Source organism: Pagrus pagrus (assembly GCF_965226575.1).
Source record: "Pagrus pagrus genome assembly, chromosome: 2".
Lineage (NCBI taxonomy): Eukaryota > Metazoa > Chordata > Actinopteri > Spariformes > Sparidae > Pagrus > Pagrus pagrus.
The window spans coordinates 5,264,907-5,287,759 of NC_140186.1; the positions used below are offsets into that span (position 1 = coordinate 5,264,907).

Genomic DNA, 22,853 nt, shown 5'->3' on the forward strand with positions numbered 1-22,853 from the left:
TCAAACGTTGCATCTCTTCTCCCCCTTTCCCTTTTTACCTTTGCTTTTTCGCTCTGCTCCCCCTCTTCTCCCTCTTTTCTCTTCCTCTCTCTTTCTCTTCCATCATCAGTTTTTACTGCAATGAAAGTGATGAGTTTATGGACATTTAACTGAGCAAAGAGTCATGAGAGGCACACACACAAACAAGCGTTTACATAAACATTGTTGGATTTTATTATGTTTTCTTTACACTGTTCCATTTCTCCAGTCATATCAAATGAATTCAGTTGTTTTTGACTTCTGACTAGTTATAACTGTCCTGTTCTTTCTCCTCCTCTCTCACACAGGTTCTTTTAAAGGCATGTGTAAGCAGATAGATCACTTCCCTGAGGACGCCGACTATGAGGCGGATGCTTCCGAGTACTTCCTACGTGAGTCCTTCCCTCCGTCCATCTCTGTATTCTCAGGATTTATTGTGTTTTCATCCATTTTTTGCGTCAAGGATTTCTTGCACTCATGATCATTATTACCTCAGCCAAGGGAGGTTTTTGTTTTCACCCGTGTCTGTTTGCTTATTGGTTGGTGAGTTGGTTTGTCAGCAGGATTACACTGAAAAACTGCTCAACTGATTTCCAAAAAAACTTGGTCTCAACTCAGAATAGACCCCATAATCTTTAAGTACAGATAAAGTGACGGATCCAGGAATGTTTTCCCCCATATTGGGTGTTTTTCATTAATTTCTTAGGGAATAATGCATGAATCTTGATGAAAAAAAGTCGGTATTTAGGTGGCTGGTATCTGTAACTGAGTACAATTTTATGCAAATCCATCTACAATACATGTCATATCACATTCACTTTACATGTTAATGACCTAACAATCATATTGTGAGGTTGGGGAGAGAAGGCGAGAAGGCTGCCAAGCCAGTAACCACAGTTCGAGACTGCATTTAAACATTTGCGAAGCCATCGGATATTTTTAAGGAGACCTTGGGACAATTTGTAGCCGTTTTTGTGGTGACATTTTTTTGATGCCTAACCAAGTGGCATCAAAACTTCCTAAGCCTAACCAAGTGTTTTTTGCACCTAAACCTAACCAGAGCATAAGCACTGCATTGTCTCATCATAACATTGGAAATGGAACCTAAAGAAACGTGAAGGTTTCAAGATTTCAGAAATTTCAGATACAAGAATAAGTCAGTATCAACTTTGCCATCAGAAACCTTAAAGTGTTTCAAGCTTCATGAAAGATGGTGTGGACTAGGGGACAACAGCTTTGGCCACCAAGGAAAAAAAGGAGGCAGCTGGGGCAAGAAGTTTGAGGTGGAAGAGAGAGGGCGACGACAAAGAGTTAAGATCGGAAACTAGAGGGAGCGGTGTAAAGGTGGAGGTCCACAAAAGAGGAGTTGGAAGTCACGGTCTGCGGAGGAGGTCATTGATGTGGAAAAGGATGAAAGATGGGCAGCCAAACGGGCGATGAAGTCTTCGAGAAGACAGATGCTGGGGGGTGAAAGAGGACAGGAGGACGAGGTGGCAGAAGAAGGCAAAAGACAAGGAGAAGGGAAGGTGAAGGAGGTGAAGGACAAGGAGTAGGGTACCAGTGCAGTGCTGTTGCTCTCCCAGCGGCTTGCCAATTAGGACACTTTCTTCTATAAATACTCCAGGCTCCGCTATGTGGGTCACACCTCTCCCTCTCCTCCTTCCTTCCATCCATCCCTTGCCTCCTCCCTCTTGCTTTCCATCCATCTGTCTGTCCATCTCCACGGAGGCCTGCACGCCTGTCTGACAGCTGGTGGATGGAGGCTGTGGGGTGGAGCGAGGGGATAATGGGGAGCAGGACAGAGAGGGACCCGAAGTTGGTGTCAGAATCCACTTCAGATGGTTTTTAGCAAGTTTCAAGAGAGTTGGATTTGAAGAAAGAGTGCACCAGAGTTGTTGTCACAATGAGCCACTGTAGTCTGACAGTAGTCTGTCGAGGTTTTATGAATCTTTTACTTTGGCAGGTTTTATGGGTGAACTGTGATTCCTAAAGGTCCTGAAGGACTTTTTGAGTGGCTCCTCTGTACAGCACCTTGTCGGGTGAAGGTGATTAATAATCCCTGACAGAGATAAGACATTGATCAGTTGGTGGTCTGGTATCCTTTACACTCTTGTAGCCACTGAAACAGCAGTCACCATTTTGGGAATGGAAGACAGAAGATACTATTCATTTTGAATTTGCTGCATTTTTCTCAGGTGAACCGCTTATCCTGTATTCCTTCTTTACCCGCTGTGAGCTACAGCAACAATTTGAAATACCTGTGCACTCGTGTGTTTGTATATGTAGTAAATCCTTTCGAACATGAGCCTAACGTTGTCAAATGGTTGAAGTTTTGCCAGGTATTATAGAACCAAAACTACATGGTTAGGTTTTGGAAAAGATCATGTCTAATCTTGCCATGTTTGGGTTCACACTTGAGTTAGTTGAAAGCCTGGTACTTTCTTCATCTGTATGAGATGCCAGGGGCTATCTGGGAATGAGAGAGACCTGATCTCTTGGGAGAGTCAGGAGGGAGCATAAACCGCCTACAACTAAGCTTTGGCCGTAAACCCCAGCTCCAATTGTTACATGTTCTTGTACCATTCACTTCTCCAAGACATAAATATTTTTAAAAAACGAGTCGCAGTTTAATTTGTCCTTTAAACAACTGGGCATTGTAGTTTTGACCAAACATTACTTTCAAAAGAGAAAATAGGCCATTTGTTTTGGACTATTTTATTCTCATTCGGTGCACTGGTCAGGATTTGCACCACCAACTGATTGATTCAAAATAAACTAGTTGTTCCCATGTTCAAGGCATTACAGTAACATAAATCTAGTGCAATGATGTGGCGGTGTGTGGAGTTGTATAGTACAGAGTATTAAGATATAAGAGTTAAGGTTAGCTGCACAGGAAGTACTCATTGACAAGAAGGTAAATAAAGAATACTGTCAGGATTATCCTTTAACTGTCTTAAAAACATATCAAACCCAGCTGCACAATGTTAAGATGAGTCACCAGCTTACTAGTGAGCCGTTCAGCCAATAAGGACCACTTCTAGTGGGGATAGTGGAGAGCTACGCAGCGCATGTATTCAGCATTGCTGTGTCAGGTCCGTAATTGTATGTGACTGTGACCATTTGACAAATTGTCCCTCTGTTCTTATTCCGCTCGTTTTCTGAGCACCACTTTAATGGAGTGCAAGATCACATAATTATTGTAAACGCACTCACACACTGACTCTTGCACTGCTCGCTTTTGGTTTCCTGTAATCTTCAGTGATATGGTAATCAAAGCTCATTCTACTGCTGCACTCACTATAAGTCACTCTGAATCACAGTGTCAGCTAAATTACCGAAATGACAATGTAAAGTGCGGATGATGATACATTCTGACAGATGGAAATGATGCAACATTTGTTTATCACTCATACAGATTCCCTCCTGGAAGCTTCCCAACACAACCGCAGTCTTACAAGTGGCCACCGAGCAGCTCTGCTGGACTGGTTCCTTGTTAAACAGTCCCTGAATGAGGGGAGACCACTGCTCTTTCATAACCCCCTACAAGCCTCAATTGTCTATTCTTTCATTTCCAGGCTGCCAACTTGAATTTCAATCATATAGTTTTTAATGGCCAAAGCCTCGGATAATGATATGAAAAAGATTGCGACTGATCTGAGAGTGCAGCAGCTTTTCATTTTTAGTGGGAAAATCTTCATTCTCAAATGACTCAAGCCAATTTCTGGAAGAGATAGACATAAATATCACAATTCATGAACAGACTGCCACAAATTAGACCACTTGTACCAACAGCAGTAGACCAATATTATATGGAGGATGAAAGTTGCCATTCATTTTGGATTCTTCACACTCTCCATCCTCTCTCTCCTTCCCCAAGAGTCTTTTCGATCTCTCTCGGTCTCTCGCTCTCTGAGCCGTCTCACCCTGCCACCCCCACCCTCCGCTCTCTCTCTGGGTGAATTTGTACATGTGGTTATGTAAGGGCGAGCAGTCAGCCTTCCTCCTGCAGCAGTACTATCAGCCGCAGCCACAGAGAGAGAGAGAGAGAGAGGACAGAGCCACCACCCCAATCCTTCACTACAGCATAATATAGAGGACAGGGATTACAGTTTACCATGCTGGTGTATCCATTTGAACCACAGAGCAGAATCATCGGAAATATGAGCGAATCATTTATAAATCATAAGTGCAAACGCAGCTAATATGTGAGTGAATCCGAATATATCAGAGTGTACCATCTACTCTGATCACATGATAACGTAAATAGCATGGTGGGAGAAGACATTTGAGGAAATCAATAATGTATGGAACTCATCCATGATTTGATTTGATTTTTGATTTGAACAATTTTTTCAGCATGGGCGGCCATGTCACGGCGAGTCTACTGCATCCGGATTTGGAAAAGATCAACAGATCGTTGGTTTTATGCCCTAACAACTGTCATTTACATTTTCAAATTCCTCTAAAAAGATTCGGGGATTTAACATCAACAGCTCGACTTTTTCCTGATGGCTTCTTGACGGCTCGAGTTCGGCGAGCTCAAATAATATTCACCAAAAATAAAGACTCCAGAGTTCAATTTGTGTTGTCGCCTTCCGAGATTAACAATAAACAACAACAAGATAGAAGTTCGGTTTGTTACAAAGTTTGGTTTCTTAAATCTGTCCCGCGTAAACCCTTTTCCCAACCAATCAATAAAAGGATCGCAGAAAAATAAACTAAACCTGTCAGCGTTACCCCGACTGATGGTCTAAAGATAAGGATAAGTGTCTGAAAGTGCAGCTGCAGGCTGGCGGTTAGCGAGCTGTCTCATCTTTGAAGCGTGTTTTTATTTCAACTTTGAACGTGCAGAAGTGTGCAGGGTTGGAAAGATAAAAATACTAGTTGAACCGCAGATTCTGCTTTTGATTGCGATGGTTAAAACTGAGAGCTCATTTCGATTTAGAATTGAATTTGTGACACCCCTTATCTTCAGTCTATCGCTCTGTTGCAGAATGCTTTAATACTTTTAATTATTTCTCGTCTTTGACGCACATATACAAATTATTTCAGAACAGATTCATTTAGAAGTAGTTCTTAGGGCATTATTATCAAATTCCTACTTTTATTGATCGTGGCTGCTTGTTAATTGATAGCGCATCACGCTGCTGCCAGGGCCTGGTGGATCGGGTCTCATTATCCCTGGTTCCCCTGTTGAAATGAGGTGTCTTTAATGCATGTGGGTTAGGATTTGTATGTTTCCATTCTGGATCAGGTCCAACATTTCAAACCCATGAAGACCTCTAATTCACATTCTACAATTTATTGGGAAATATCCAAATACATTTTAGCCTTTAGACCCGTGGTGATTGGAGCATTTGAGGCTGTTGCACTGAAACTATGGGATGCTCTGCCAGCACTCTTGCACTCTGCTGATTCTGTGGATTATTTTAAAATGCAGCTAAAGACATGCCTTTTAGACTAACCTGTGTGCACTATGTCCTCATTTTTTGTATTAATAAGTGGCTCAGGTGGTTACTTCATCATTTATGATTTGTTTCTGTATGTTGTATGATGCCCTCGTAAAGCTCTTTGTCACCTAGGTTTGTGAAATCGCTCTGCAAAAAAAAAAAAAATCGATTATGAACTTCCTTGAAATCATTGTCTTCTGGCTGGTCAGTGGAGCATTTGGGAGTAGAGATGAAATGCAAAAATATGCATGAGACAAAATCAAAAACTGGGGCTGCAGCAGCGTTACATCCAAACTGAAACAGGCAGAAAGTGACAGTACTTAATTAACACTGAATCAACACTTAATTGACACTTCTCCAATCTATTAATATCCTTTCTTATCATGATCACAGAATGTGTTGCTAAGTAGAAAACACTGATAATCGACACTTTTCCAAAAGTCCCAAACAATGCTTTAACCAACAATGGCACTGCACCAAACAACACAGATCTCCTCATTAATTTCATCCAGACCATCATTTGACAAGCAATGGTCAAGCACGCAAATGACAAGCACGACTGAAAACAAAGATGATACGAGGACATAACATTCACTTCAGCCTGCTGAGACTGTGATGTCCTACATAAGTTTGATGTATAGTCTAATGTCCAACATATTTCTTCTGCTGTTGCTATTATTGCACATGAACTCCTGTTGTCCTTGAAACCTGAGCTGCTATTTGTTTTATCGTACAGTCACTACACATCTGCTGCACTCACAAACAAAGAAATCCATACAATTAATAGATTTAATTACTTGTTTCTACATTTGAAACAATTTTACTTTGATTAAGATTTTATGAAATAGGAGGGTTACGACTGAGTGTCTAAGGCATGGTTATCTTTGTGAGACTGTTTGTGGGCACATTAAAGACTGTGTGTATTTGGGGTTTGACTTAAACGATGTGAAGTGCACAACACTTTGTTGTTTATGAGCCAATGTGTGCATGGTTGTGTGTGTGTTTGTGTGTGTAACGGAATAAATATAGGATAGTGTCTTGGCTGTGTGTATGCAGGGTTAGATGGAAAGGGTGTGAAATATATAACACACAGTGTGTGAATGTGTGTTTTTGTAGGTGTGTGTGTGTGTGTTTGTGTCGTATCATGCATGGAGCTGTTGAATGGGATTAGATATGGCTAACAGCTCAGCTCTGGCCCTAACTGGCTTGAACAAGGCACAGGAACACACACACACACACACACAAACACACACACACACGTATGTACATATATATTTGAGAGGACCGTCACTGAAAAATGTATCCCTTTGTCCCTCAACCCAACATTTCTAAAAATGAATTGTTTATTTGGATAAATCAAAACCAAACTGTCGATCACCAAGCACAAGAAAAAGGAAAAAAATGAATAATAAGAAGGTGCACACAATGTGTTTTGAGATACAGTACATTTTTCTTGACAAAACTCCACAAGAAACCTTTTAGTAAATACCAGAATGTCAAAATATCCTAATACAAATGAATACCCAACAATAAAAATATATATAAAAGTGGCAACAGACAACTTTTCCCCACAAGAGTTTCTAAGTGGTATTAGTGTTGGCACTGCTGTTTGCAACTTCATCTTTTCTGTTTTCCTCAGAGTCGCAAATACCAACACATGACAAAATGTGAGTTTATTCAATCATTTAGTCTGTAATAGAAATGGATCAGTTAACCTTTTCCTGGGCGTCGGTGGCAGACAAAATTGTTAAGTGATAGAGAAGTTTGGGGAACACTGATGGTTTTATTTTTCTACGTCTATTACATTGTGCAATCAACACTGAATCTACAAACTTACCATATACTGACTACAACTGTTGCAAAAATATGTAAAAAGTTTTAAATAATCAAGTAGTTTGGACGAAATGAATTAAGTATTTGAGTAAATTGATTTAAGTACTCGACACCAGTGCACAAAAAGCTGTTTTTAAAAAGGGAGATTCGGCCAAAATGTCCCCACTTCACAAGAAGGTCCCCACTCATCTACAACTTGGTCCTCACAAAGATAGAAATACAAGAATGTATATACACACACAAACAGACACAGTCCTGATTTGCTCTGAACACTCTGAAGTGGAAGCGGTGCGCAGTCTTGCCGTTGCTAAAATTAGACCGCTGGATCCTCGTACATAATGCTAATACTCCGGATCGGGAGGAGACACGTGACGTCACCGACCGATGACGTCATCCGACTCGCTGATGTCACCGCGGCTATTTTTGGGAGCGGAGTTGTGACATGGAGGCATATCACGATTTACATGAGTAATACGGCATGATAATGACTGGCAGGCTGCACAGGCACCCTCGTGTGTGTGTGTGTGTGTGTGTTTGTGTGTTTGTGCGTATGTGTGTGTACAACATTCATGCAACAACACACTGACACAGGCACGTGCAGACACACACACATCTGCCTGCTGGTGTGTGTGTTCATGCTGATATGTTTCTTCTTACCCTCTAAATAAGATGCGTTCATTTTCTAAATACGATTCCACTGGTGAACACGTCTGTCAGCTTTACATGGACACACACACACAAACACACACACACACACACACACACACACAAGCACACTCACTCATGCAGTTGGTTATTCCCCTGTAGCTGTTTTGCCAAGTTCCCACAACCACATGTTCTTTGCTGCTGGGCTCTCCCACGTGGGCGAAATGTGTGTGCGTGTGTGTGTGCGTGTGTGTGTGTGTGTGTGTGTGTGTGAGAGAGAGAGAGAGAGAAAGAGGGAGCGAGCAGATCGTTCCTGCGTGGGTAGTGTACAGTGTGTATGGGAAACACCCCACTTTGGAGCAGGAGAGTGAGCGAGTGAGTGGGTGGGAGGCTGATCGATGAGTGTGTTCACTTTGTAGCTTGTTGAGCTGGTGTGTGTGTGTGTGTGTGTGTGTGTGTGCAACAAAGTAATGGTGCACTGTACTGTAGTTTGTGTGTATAAATTAAAGTGAGTGTGTGTAGGTGTGCGTGTGCGTGTGTGTGTGTGTGTGAACCCAGGGAGCTCCCAAGGTGGTGTCCACCCCCGCCTCTATAATTCAGCCACAATTACAAGGCTCTCCTCTGCCGCAGCTAATGAAACCATAAGTCAGCCAAAGACCCACACACACACACACACACACACACACACACACACACACACAAACACACACCACTGCAGCAGAACCAACCAAGCAGTGGGAGAAATAAAGGGAGGCTGAAAGTGTAACAGTAAGATGAAAAAGGAAAGAGGTTTGAGAGAAGGAGGGAGTTTGTGTGTGTGTGTGTCTGTGTGTGTGTGTTCTGCCTTCTGTCTGTGTGTTGTACCAGAATCATAGCGCACAGTAGATATTGTCACACACAGTGTTGCTTAACTTTGTTCATTTGCAGAGACTCAGCCAGCGGTTGGTAGAATAGCAAACACAACTAGCTGAGCATCAGCTTCGTATCATCCGTGTGAACACGCAGGTTATGATTTGTGCGATGAAACATCACACAGCTGATGACTAGTTATATTTATGATTAACTGTAGGCCGACATTATTGGAATATCACTGGCAACAGTGGCATTAGCATCAATCTTCTCTTCCCTTCTTCCTCCTCCGGATGATTGTTTCAGTACGTACAGGAATGACTCTAACTCTCTTCTAGTTCTAAATAGCATCAGTACAATAATAATCCTCCACCACCGCACGATCCGACAGGGAAACATTGCAACAATATTACATATCATTTGTACTCAGATAATTAGCAGACGGGTGACTAGTCCAGGGTATACCCCATCTCTGTCTTAATATGAGCTGGGCGAAGATCAATCCCCCTGCAACTGTACAAATAAACGGGTATAGATAAAGGATGGATTGATGGATGCAGGGGATCAACTGTTGATCCCTTCGCTAGTTATGCTCGCTTATTGCTTAGTGAAAAAAAAGCCCTAAATGTTATACAAGGTGCACATTATAGTGTCTCCATTCAGTGGGTGTAGGTGTTTTGATAAGAGCCTGACTGATACTTGATTTTGGGGACCGATGCTGATGCTGATACTGATATTAGGAAAGTGTCAATATATCAGCTCATGTTCACATACTTTTTGCAATGATCCCTCAAGTGTGGTTATCTTTGTCGTACAGTCGCAGTTTGGTCGGTTTTTGGCAAGAAAACAATTCAGAAATTCAGAAAACATTGCGGTCTGAGGTAAAATCATTACATTATTTCTGTAGCTTCCGTCCCCTGAATGAAAATCCTGTCCTTGTTCAACCCGACCGTCCATCCCGACCTCCTCCCTACACAGACTTGTCACTCCTATACTTCTTCTCCAAACTTCCTCCTTTCCAGCTGTAGTAGTATCTACGGACACTAGAGGTCGCCACCTAACGACAAATGTAAATACAGGCCATAATAAGCTGCTTTCACTTTCCACCTATGTGGTGTTTTTCTGACGAGGACAGGCTCTACCAAACACTTGTGACTTGTAACAACAAACTTTGTTGTCTAAGATTACATCATAGGTCTGAAACAATAAACCTCATTAGGAATTTAATCATTTTAAATTACCCAAGCATCTTTTCCTGAATTATAAAAATAAAGGTTTCCTATTGGCACATATTGGACAACATCTACAACGATTATGTAGGAAAAAAAAGGTCTTGATTCTCCTCTGCAAACTGGCCCATAATTTAAAGCTAATTAATCAGCTAGCTATTTAACAGGGGACATTTAAAGTGTTAAGACACTGTATAGATGAGAACACCTGACAGCCAAGCACAAGTTTTATGATACACCACTGGAGCAAAGTGTCAGAACAGGCAAAGACCAAAATAAACTGCCATGGAACAGAATTTCTGCCGCAACATTGCCTTGGACAGCAGATGCTTTGCGAAAGTGTTTGACTGTAGTTGTGTTGTATGCCGAGGCAGGATGGCCTGAAGTTTACAAAGATAATCCCACAAACCAGGAAGTCAGAGGTTCACTCCCCACAGCAGCCTCAAGCCTCCTCGACAAAGAAACCAAAGACATACTGCAGACGTCTCCTCACACTGCTGCTGAAGCTCGTTCACTCTCAACTCACCTTCTCCTCTCTCTCCGTCTCTGTGCCGTGATGTGCTTGGTGGCGGGGTGCGCCTGGAGGCCGGCGCATTTGGTTAAAAATTCTTCCTTTTAAACTCCCTGCCTTCTGCTTAAAGCGCTAGTGCAGAGAGGAGTGGAGAGAGAGCAGGAGAGAGAGAGACAGAGATTGCTCGAGGCAAAGCAGCTTCACAGAGAAGTGAAGGCCTGCAGTCTTCTCGCTTCTCCGCTTGTCTCATCTTCTTTTTTTTCCCTCCTGCTTTCATTACTTTCGCTTTCCTATTCTTTTGTCTTTTTCTTTTCCACTGTCATCCCTCTATCCCCCTGTATTTTGTCAATTTTTGCTTCCCACCACGGTTTCCTTTTTTGTATTGTCCTGTATTTGGATCGCTGTTTGTTGAAAGCCAATTATTAACAGTGACTTTTCTGCTAGCTTTGATAACTCAATGCATTCCTTTCAGAAAATAAATCTCAGTAAGCCGCAAAGATAAATTCATATGTAATACAGAATTTAAGATTGGAAGTGAAAACCTTGAGAAAGTTAAATAACGATTTAATACATGAGCATACATAAACATCTCCCAGGAAAATGTAGGTGCGTACATTCTTGCGTTGTAGTAGTGTGGCCCTTACATACGATAGATACCCAACAACGCTCTGCTGTCTGTGACATCCAGTTCTTTCCACCCTGCTAGCTTAACTAGTAGCAACAACTTACTTTATTTTGTCCAATGAGTAACATTTAACTCAAAATATAATGCTTAACATAAATATCAGATATAAAATCAAAGTGAATAGCTATTTTTTGTCTGTAAGTCCTACTTTTTTATTTCTTTTGACTATGATGCTCTACCTACCCCTTTACTGTCAATTTAGCATGTGAAGGGCTTCGCGGTCAACAATACCTAATATGCAGTGTCCTGCTGATAAACAGTTCACATATAATGACATTGGATGTTTGGACTGTTATAAATGTTGTTAAACAGTCGTGGTTTGGTTAGATTAAGGCTCCAAAACTACTCAAGTTTAGGAAAATACCATATTTTGGGTTAAGATAACTACGGTCAGACTTGTAACTATGTGACGTAACACATCACGTAATATAAGTCACACACATATGTCACTTACTTAATGTCAATTACGTCATTTATGTGCATAACTTACAAACGTAACATAACTTAAAAACAAATCACTCTTGATTCTTCCTCACAAACGTGATGCGAACCCCGGTATGCGGCAGGAAAAGGCCAGTGCATGACTGATCCAGCTTGTCCAACCACCTCCTGCTCTTTATATACTTAGAAGCATCAGACCACCGACCAAGCTGCCATATATGACTTGTTGGGAATGAGAACGGGATGTCGTGACAAAGTGCTGCGTTAGCATGATATCATGTTTGCATCCATCAACCGGATGTTATTTTCAACAAACTCATGCAGCTGATGTCAAAGCAATTAGCTAGCTTGCTACAGCTGATAAAAACAGTTGTCAGTTCAGCTAACAAAATCAGTCAGTGGGTAAAATTGGGAAGCTTGATTTTTTTTTTCTTATTATGCTCTGAAATCAAGGACAAAAAGTTTTAAAAAGAAGCCTGACTTTCTAATGGCCGATGTGCCGCTGTTGTCATCGTACACTGCATATGTTGTGAGCTGAAATTGCTCAGCCTGACAGGTGTAACAACAGTTTCCGAAGGCGAGTGAGGTTTAGGATGTGGTCAATACAAATTTGATTATAAAACTCAACCTTGCTGCCATATATTACCTGCTGTCCAGGAAAATATTCTGTGCGTGTGGGTCCATCAACATCAGCAGTGTGTTCACCTCTAGTGAGTGATAAATCAAGTGTAGTTCATGTGTGTGTGTGTGTGTGTGTGTACGTGCGTGTATGTGTGTGTATGAGTGCATTTCTGCTTACTGTGGGGAAAAAAAGACGTGTGTGCGTACAGTATATGGCTTGCATGAGGGGCTTTCCACCTTGAAGACAATTTGCCCTGACAGCACATGTCAATGAAGAAGAGGAGATGGGGTTAAAACAAATAGATGGAGGAGGAGGAAGAGGAGGAGGAAGAGGAGGAGGAGGAGGAGGAGGGAAACCTTGGTGCAGTGCCAAGTCTGAGGTCACCTTAATATTTGATCTGCTTCAGTGAGTGGAAACATCTCAGTACGGAAAGAGAGAGAGAAAGAAAAAAAAAAGGTAAAACAGAAGGTGACGAAAAAAGGAGTTTGATAATTATCTTCGTTAGTGAAAGGAGCTCTTGAGCAAGGCAGCAAAGTCTGGTTAGAGCAATGAAAATCTTATTTTGCTAGTTTTGACCGTCATTATTTACATTATACTCTGGGAACTATTCCAGTCTCACGCCAAAGCTTGTAATAGCCCCGTCCATCCACTAAAGGTTAGGGTGTGAGCGCGACAGTTTGGAAAAATGGTTGGACACTTCATTCATAATACTTTCACCCAGACAACCAAAAGTTGGAGTCCCATGTAAGACCAATGGTCAATGGTGACTGTTAGTAGTTTAAGTACAACCAAGTCATTTGATTTCAATTGAAAATGATTTAATTGAAAATGAAACTGGGCGTTGCATGTTTATTTTTGGTAACTTGACCACAGAAGAGACAGGATTGTTTCCACAGATAGACGACAGTGAAACAGTGAACCAGCAGGTCTATGACATGGTTTGGCTTGATATACGGTTGCTGTGATGAAATTTCAACAACCAACACATGACAGGGGGAAAACACTGTGACAGGTTGTAGACCAGCCAAGATTTCAGATAGATTAAATCGCTTTATGGAAATGTTGGTAAGAATCCGTTGTTAGATGGTCTATGAAGTGGGTCAAAAATTTAATTTTTTCAGTCCAAATACATTTAAATTTGATCAGATGACTACACATAATTTTTGCACCATTAGTGTCACGATTCCCCAAATCGACAATCTTGATTCGTAAAGATCAGTAGATCATTGGTTTTATGCCCCGACTACTGTCATTTACATTTTCAAATTCTTCTTTAAAGTGGTGCGTGATATATCCGCCACATTTTTCCAGTTGATCCTGTCTTTGATTTAGATGATCGACACTGAAAGCTCATTTCGCTCGTTCTTCAATTTAAAAATGAAATTGTGATACCCCTGAGCCCCATTACCCATTTTAATATGATGAGTACAATACTATAGTTTGATTCTGCAACCTACTGCAAAAAGTACCAACCACCTGATGTCTCATTTTGGAAAGAAGTTTTAAAATAGTGTAAGTCTCTTCCAGTGAATGTTATATATATAAATATATTATATACTTGAGTAAAAAAGTTGAAGATGAACTGAGAGCAGAGCATTATATGTGAAGTTTGTGGTTCCCAACACTAAAATTAATGGATAACACTTGCTTTAATATTTATTTTGTCTTGCTTACTTTATCCATTTGTGTTCTTGCAAAAAGAGAGGTAAAATATGGTATCTTTACCGAGGGAACAGGACTATGCAGGAAATTGTATCGGCGTGAAATCTGCTAAAAGTTCAGGAATGTGACATTGGTCGCCTCAGAAACCAGATCAAGCTCCGTGACCACGGCAGCACCATGACAACCCCGAGGCCAATCAGCAAATCAGCCACGCAGAGGGCAAACAGACAGACAGCTGATGGACAGACTGATAGGGGAGGGAAAGAGGACAGGGACAGACGGAGAGTTAGAGAGATGGAGTGATAGGGACACACTGCACAATGGAGGGGAGATCTTTGATAGACGCGTCAGGAGAAAGAGAAGGTGGGAGAGATTTTAGAAAGTAAATACACTTTAATAATAATATGGAAGAAGAAGTCAAGGCATATTTTAATATACTGCAGGATATATTTAACTCTGAAGTGGATCTTTAAAGGATCATATTGCTGACACGAGTCTTTGCTATCGATGCTTCAGTTATTCATTACAAACTATTTAAAGCTTCCATCCATATCATCTATTATTTGGTCATTCCTGCCATTTGTAATAATAATGATATCTTTAGCATGTGCCCAGTGGTGACAATTATGACAATGACCGTTATTTTTCTTCTTGATGTGTGTGTGTGTGTGTGTGTGTGTGTGTGTGTGTGTGTGTGTGTGTGTGTGTGTGTGTGTGTCCAGGCGCTGTACGAGCCTCCAGCATCTTCCCCATCCTGAGTGTGATCCTGCTCTTCATGGGGGGGCTGTGCATCGCCGCCAGCGAGTTCTACAAGTCACGCCACAACATCATCCTCAGCTCCGGCATCCTCTTCGTCTCCGCAGGTACGGAGGGAAGGAGAGGGAGGAAGGCAAGGAGGGGTGAGGGAAGGAGGAGGATTTAGGAAAAAAGGGGGAGGAAATTGGATTGAGTAAAAATGGAAAAAATTATCAAAGAAGAAAGAAAAGGTTTGGCCAAATGGAAGGGGAAAAGGGAAAGACAGAAGGAGGGTAGAAGGGTATTGGATGTACTTTAGGAAAAATGATGGAAACTATAAATGAAGGCATCTTCAGAAAATCAATTTTCTTTTGGATTCAACATATCTGTCTTTGGGTACTGTCAATCCAATGAATGGATGGAAACTGATACAAAATTGGACAGAGGACAATACAAAGATGTTACCAGTGAACCTGCTCTCATTGATTTTTTTTCGGGCTATTTTAGGGCAGTATAACAATCTGTAACAACACTGGCATATTGGCTTTCACCTTATGGAGTTGATGTGTTGGCAAACGAATCTACACATCGTGCATCGTGTCATGTCTTCACCCACCTGATGAGTTTGAATCAAAAGTTTACTCCTGTTTAATTGTTTTGTCTCCACCGACTCCTGCGGGAAATATCTCAGTCTTTAGATGCTTAATGCTCCACTATGTTCACAAGCTAGTTGCTAATCTTGTCCGTCCCTCAGATAGTGCTGGATAGCAGTGTATAGGGCAGAGGCCAAGGACCCCTTAGCTGATAGAGAGACGGAGCAGGGACCTCCTATTACATAACTATTGTAGGCTTGGTTTTAAGTTTTATGGACCATATTTTTTATACAATAAAGTGTAGCTAATAACTGGCCAATATGTTTGGATTTTACATAGTTAGCCACACTTTCCTATCCCAGGTCATCAATAAATGGTTCGTTTTTATGGATAGGCACCATACAGGGAATTAGCATAACGTTAGTCTGCTCACATGATGGAAATCATTGGTAGACTATCAACCCAACTATCAAGCTTTTGCCGTGGCCTAAAACAACATTGTGAGAGTGGTGAGTGAGCAAAAACAGTAAAGCTGCAGGCCTGACAACCAAAACAAAGAGCTGAAAGGCGATAAAACCCTCTGTAGAGCTGAGGGAAACTTCAAAGGCATGTGATAAATATATGTTAGTCATTACCTTTCACATCAGATCATCAATATGTTTCCTGTGTATTTGTTACTATTTGACTGGCCAGCGGCACGTTCCTTCGCCGTCCAATCACGAGTGACCTCTTTGATTCTTCATGAAAAAGAAAATCTGCACCACACAATCACCAATGCATAAAAGGGAAATGAAAAGACGCTGAGGAGGAGGAGGCAGAAATGACAGAGAGATGAGGAAATCACTGGTGACAGCACAACTATCAAAACAGATGAAAAATACACAAATGTCTGTTTCGTGGAGCAGCTACAAAAAAAAAAAATGAAAACAGCGCTCCCTGACCAGCAGGTGATGTGTTGCGTAGCGTTTCACATGTTCCACTCAACGATCGCCCCAGGACGAAGCTAGGGAGACAAAGATAGCACAGGTTGCCATTTTGCCTGATAGTTTTTGTGTTTTTGCGAGTGCATGCATGTGTGTGTTTGTACTCTGGTTCTAGGCCATGGCCTACTGTGCTGCACTAGATAACTAGTTCCCCCTCCAAGTCAGAAGTGAGAGATGCAGTTCTCTCTGTTTCTCTCACTCTCTTTCCCACTGTGTCTGTCTCTCTCGCCCTGTTGCTAGGCTAAGAGGAGGCCACTGGGATTACACTCTAAAAATAAGGTGTCCCTGATACTCTTCTGCTCTGATCCATCTCAATCAGGTCCTCGCAGGCCTCGCACCTCAGTCTGCTTTTCTGTGTCTTCATGCAGTATTGTTTTCACTCTTTTATGTGCATATTTGTCCTTCTTGTCTGCCTCTCTGTCTGTCCGTGTGTCTATTTCTGGCTACAAACAAGCCAGAGTGATGATTTGTGACAACGGCAACATATGATCAAAAAAAAAAGTGGGGAGGGAGCAAAAAGGAAAGAGAGATGGAGAGAAAAGGTGAGACAGATGAGGTGGCTGTGAATTTGAACATAGACTGGTGGGAGGGTAAACAACCGAGATCCAGAGAAAAGATATTCAAAAATAAGAAAGTAAAGTAAGGTTGAATCTGCCCCATTTTGCTTCTCAAAGAGGGAGAGAAGGCTATCGGGAAAAACAGAATACAAGAAGAAGAAGAAGGCAGGTTGCTCCACTGGAGACAAGACAACTGAAACTTGATTTTAGAAAAGATTTTAATGCCAGTGACTCTGGCAGGCAAAGCTGAGGAGTTGACTCTTTATCTTTGGTTTCTGCTTTTGTGAGCACTATTTTTTGTGGCTTAACAGTTCAAATACATATGTACCTGTTTTGCCATCACATCCACATACTTAAACGACTGGAGAGGTTGATTGTCAAAGGTGACAACATCTTTCGCTGAACAGCTTGACCGTTGCGTACCAGCGACAGGCCAGACCTTTGTCGTACGCTTGCAGTTTTTGGTTCGGTTGAGGCTAGAAAGCTTGGTTAGGTTTAGCAAATTTGAGACCTTAGCCGCCATCGCGAGGACACAGCTTCTGTGCATGGGGCTTCACTCTGCAAGCTGATCTATTGGGTCGCCCTGTTAGACATATTCTTTGTTAGAAGTGGTTATTTTAGCGAGGGTGTTGTGAAAATGCTGCTTTTGAGTCTTGAGTCTGGTTTCCCGCCTTGAATGACGAATACAGACTACCACCACCTGGTGGTATGGAGAGTTATTTCCTCTCACAGCGGCAGTACATAGGAGATAGTTGGCCATCGAGGGTATTCTTTGCAATGTATTTAAGTGCAGCTTTTTGGACGAAGACGACATTAGGCGGTGCGACAGTCGGCTTTCGTTTTTGTTCTTTGATGTTATTTTGGTGTGTCTGGGCCTTACTGTTAGAAATACCCTCCCAATCGTTTCATTGTGGAGTAGAGGCCCAATGGAAAATGTCGAATCTGTCTATGAATGTGGCTGAAGTTTTGCCCTTAAACTCCCGTTGTGAACCACTCGTACAATGTTACACTCTATGTTTTTCAGCTGACAAAGATAATAGCTGTGGTGACTTTGGTTGTTCAGTGTGTGGGCCTACTTGAGTAACAGTTTGGCTGTGTTTTAGTTTTGATCTTATCTCTCTCCCTCTTTTCTTGTCCCAGGCCTGAGCAACATCATAGGAATCATTGTGTACATATCAGCCAACGCTGGGGACCCTTCCAAGAGTGACTCCAAGAAGAACAGCTACTCCTACGGCTGGTCCTTCTACTTCGGCGCCCTCTCCTTCATCATGGCCGAAATGGTGGGTGTGCTGGCCGTGCACATGTTCATCGACCGCCATCGGGAGCTCCGAGTGGGGGCGCGAGCCGCCGACTACCTCCAAGGTGCGGCCATCACGCGCATCCCCAGCTACCGCTACCGTTATCGACGTCGCTCACGCTCTTCGTCCCGCTCCACAGATCCCTCGCACTCCCGCGAGGCATCACCGGTGGGCCTGAAGGCCTTCGGGACGCTGCCCTCCACCGAGCTGTCCATGTACACGCTGCCCAAGGGCCAAACGGGCACCCCGACAGCCACCTATAACTCCACGGAGAGGGACCACAACTTCCTGCAGGTCCACAACTGCATCCAGAAGGACCTGAAAGACTCAGGCAACACCGCCAACCGACGCACCACTCCTGTATGAAACTGATAGAGGGACCTCAGACACTAAAAAAATCAGAGGGAATTTGGGGGGAGGCGGCAAAAGACAGATCACGGTATAAGGAGACGGGAAGAGGCTTAAATGGCTAGATGGAGTGAGGGGTAAGCGGCAGAGGGGAAGGTTCTGAGCGCTCCACAGCACCTCAGATGATCACTGAGTTTCTGTTTAAAAAAAAGGAAACAGAGAAAAAATGCATAAAAAAAGAAACATGCATGATTTTCCCATCTACCATTGTTTAACAAGTTTTGAACATGTTTGTAAAGATTTGAGGGGGAGGATGGGGAAAGAGGAGTCGGGAGGGGGGGTGGCCGGTGGATGTCTGTCTCGGGGCTGTGGAACCGTGGAGTGGTGGGCTGGGCCAGACTGCCCGATAAAAGGCGAACTTTATATTTTTTACTCTTCCTCAGTCTGATGAAAAAGGGGGCGTAGTTGACCCCTCAGCCCCGCCTATGATCCCGCCCTCGCACTACCATCCCACGAGCCCCCCCCAAACACACACACACCCTAACCTCCCTTAAACCCCACTCCTTTCTTTAGTTGCTGTATCTTCTTGATTTCATTCTTTATTCGCATTAATACTGTGAACCATTGCGGTGTGGGATTTTAGCAGGGAGCAATTCAGGCCGCAAAAAAGAAAAAAAAAAAGAAAAAAAACACATAAGTTAATATATGTATTGATTATATATAAATATATGAATATATATGTTAATAAATCATGACTAGACTTCCCTGGCGCAAAAAATATCAACAAGGAAAAAAAAGAGAAAACAAAGTAACCTACAAGTGAAACTAAATCAAGTCGTCATGGAAACCAAACCAAGACGGAGGATTCATCGTGACTGGCTCATGTGACGGGCAAAAGGCTTCAGCCTACTTGATAAACTGATATTGGTTAGTATTAGACACATCATCACATTCTTTTACAACAACAACAAAAAAAAAATCTTTTGGCCTTCCGCCGAAAAACCCTGGCAGCCGTCGTTGTTCAGGGTCAACTAGAGGTGAAAAAGTTGACCTCACTTTTTTTTTTTTTTGCTCCATAAAGGGGCGGAGCGAGGAGAGAACTCTGGGTAATGGAGGATCTCTCGGCAAACTTGAAGAAAGACTGTGGACAATGAAAATGTCACTACTGCCAAAGACACAAAGTAGTGCGTGAGAGAACATGGCTACCAGCGAGGTGAAGCTAAGTGACTCCAAAAAATTAAGAATTTACATGCATGCTAATCAAAATCATCCGATCTGCTTTTAAGGAACCTATGTTTTGAACAATTGAACAATGATACCATGTAAGGGCAGTGGGGTGACAAAGTAGAAATTAATGTTACAGTACTGTGTCTATTTCAATTTTTCTTTTCTTTTTTTTGTTCGAGTGGGTAATCTGGGCTCGGGGCTTCATTACGCTTGAAACAAAAAGAACAAACTTTGGAGAACGTATCAAGGCTTTTTTTAAACAGAAGAAAAATCTTATCTTGCCTTTTCTTTTTTTCATTTAATTTTATTTTCTCGGTTCCTTTGAACTCTCACACAGCCTTAGTCTCTTTTCTTTGTCTCATTTTTTCTTGTTCTTCGGTTTTTGCGTTGTGTTGTTGTAAATGAGAATTTTAAAAAAGCGTAATGTCTTTCAAGGTGCCAAAACTGAATGATTCTGAACTTGGATGCATCAAGTCCTGATGACGAATAAAAATTGAACCCCCCCGTAGGGAACAGAATGAGTCTTCTGTTGTATCATGTTTGGACCAGCGCCTTAGTCTACATTAAGATTTAAGGCATTTTAGCAAAGAGGAGACAAGAGAAGGACAGGTAAGAAAAACAAGAACAGAGAGACAACAGAAGGGTAACTCACATTTATTCAACCCTGTAACAGTAAAGCGCTCGTCTGATGGTTAAGACCCAGTGAACATGGTGCAACACAAAGCCTGAATGAAGCGGCTTTAAAATCATTGAGGGATAACAGGCAACTCAAGAATGACCAGCAGTGTGAAAAAAATAATAAGGGTCGGAAGTCAAAAATGTGCACAAAGTGATTCTGAGTCTCATTCCCAGACCGTTGCCTTTGTTAGTTGGGTTGGATCAGTTTAGGGGGAATGAGGTTGGTTAGGGGTTAGGGAAAAAACATCAGGGTAAGCCAATCAGAGTACGGTGGGTCTTCTGAAGAATAGCAGTGGGACCCATAATAATGTGGGAATGAGACAATCAACTGCCTTTCTCCAGAATCGCTTACTGCACCTTTAAACTTTAAGCTCCATTGTGGTTTTGACAAACTGCTGATGAACTGATGGAGAAAATTCAGTGGTTGACAGGAGGTACATTTTTTTTTTCCAGGAATAGAAAATATCTGTGGAAGAGAAGATCAATTTTGGAGTGTCCCCGATCGAACCAGTCGTAGGTTGATTACTTACAGTACACAAGCATTGCTCATGAACAAGCAGAGGTGATCGAGCATTGTGTTGCATGATGCGTTTGCTTTATGATCAACGCAACCCACAATCTTCTCTATCGCCAAAGTGGAAAAAGTTTGCCGCAAACATTCATTTTGCAGGGTCGTTAACTTGTTTATATTTTGTCTCAGAGCCCCACCTGGGTCAGCTGTCACTCAAACACATACACTAGCCCACCCACTTAATTGTGACGCTGCCATGTTTCAATAGACTACATTCACATATCATCATACCTGCCGACATGGGATGTTTTTTCGGCAGAGAGGGAGGGGATGGATAGTATTTAGACTGTTTTCTTGAAACGTTGTCCTGCATATAGATTTTGACGACAGTTAACATTAAACACGACCCTTAAATCAGGTTGTGGGTTGCCAGGTTGCAGTGACAGATGCGTTATGTGTGTGTCTGGCAACTTAGGCGATGTCAGACAAACTTATAGATCCGTGTGTGATGATTATTCATGATAAAGTTAGAGAAACTCTGTTTCCCAGGAGAAACAATGAAGTGGAGGAAGGAATCCGGGGAAAGTTCTGGTTGGTAGGTCTGCATCATAACGACGAGCCTCTCGAGTCTCTATAGCGTGACCTGCCTCCACTCCACCGTCTCATACTGCACATTTTCTCTCACAGAAAACATTAAAGTTGCTTGATGTTGTTGGGGGTTAATCGCGGTGGAAAATGCAGCAGTACATTGCAGCACAGGCGTGACTTCCTGAGGGTGCAAACAGTGTGTACCGCAACATGTTGGTGCGGTTTTATTAATACTGTTACACACTGTGTTTAATCCAGGCTGAAAGTATGCTCCACAATGAACACTCTGTCCTTTGTACTTTTTACTCAGTCATGCACATATTCACTCTCACCCCCATCACTCTCTATTCACTGTCATTCATTCACTCTCTCATCTTCATTCATTCACTGCCTGTTAGCTCTCCAGTTGCTGGCCGACCTGCCGTTCCATCAGCTGTGGAATAAATGTCAAATTCTTCAACATCAGCCTCGATGTCCTGCTGCATGATACTCTGTCTCTATGAGCTCTCTCTCTCTCTCTTTTTTCTATCCCTCCATCCCTCCCTTGCTCTCTTCTCTCTCTCTGTCTTTCTCTCTCTCTCTCTCTCTCTCCTCCCCTGGTGCGATGATCAAAGTGGCTGGCATGTCTCTCTGCAGTACTGCTGTGATCACTGAAGAGAGGCGAGCGAGGGAGGGAAGAGGAGGGAGGGAGGGAGGTAGGAGAGAGAAAAGGGAGTGGAGCAGTCGGGCAGCCCGATTCGAGCAGCGCCACACTGCCCCCCTCTGGCGTGGAGGTACATGATGATGTTATCACAGCAGCGTTCGAACTCGATGACCTCGCCAAAGTATATGGGACATAAATCTTCGACGAGAGTGGAAGCAGCGTGAATATAATGGAGGGTAAATCCAGTTGACAATCTCATTTGCAGAACAACACTCACTTTCCCTTTTTAAGATTAAGGAGGGGGTTGAGGGTTTGCTTTTTGCCGATACCCCAGAAAATCTCCCCCCTTTTTCACAGCCTAATATTGGCAGGTATGTATATTTATTTTTTAAAGGCTATAGACTTATTCATTTAAATGATTCATTATGGGGGGGGGTCCAGAACTTCACTAAGCATCTCATTGTTGAAGCTCCTTTTTCTACCTGTCAACACCTGTCTATGTACTGGTGACCATTTTCCTCTGACATCTCACATCTCATTCCCTATAAAAACAGGGAATCTGACAAATGGCTTTTGTTTCATAGCTTCTTGATTGATCAGCAACTGAGAAGATAATGGGTAGTGAAAAATCTGTACGGACATATTTGAAGTTAAAACAACATATTTAACACATTCGCTACCGTTACACGACAACTGATGTTAGCATTCAACCACCTCCTGGCTAACATTACTGTTTGATAGCGTCAC

At 42.4% G+C, this 22,853-nt stretch overlaps 1 protein-coding gene across 1 annotated transcript in view; it reads left to right on the forward strand.

The window, feature by feature from the left end:
- cacng2b (calcium channel, voltage-dependent, gamma subunit 2b) overlaps nt 1-20,204 on the forward strand; it is a 64,640-nt gene extending 44,436 nt beyond the window's left edge. The window contains exons 2-4 of the mRNA XM_084380619.1: nt 327-410; nt 14,668-14,808; nt 17,954-20,204. Coding sequence (XP_084236745.1) covers nt 327-410; nt 14,668-14,808; nt 17,954-18,477 — 749 coding nt within the window. The 3' untranslated portion in view covers nt 18,478-20,204. The remainder of the gene's footprint in view (nt 1-326; nt 411-14,667; nt 14,809-17,953) is intronic.
- Nucleotides 20,205-22,853: the final 2,649 nt, after the last annotated feature.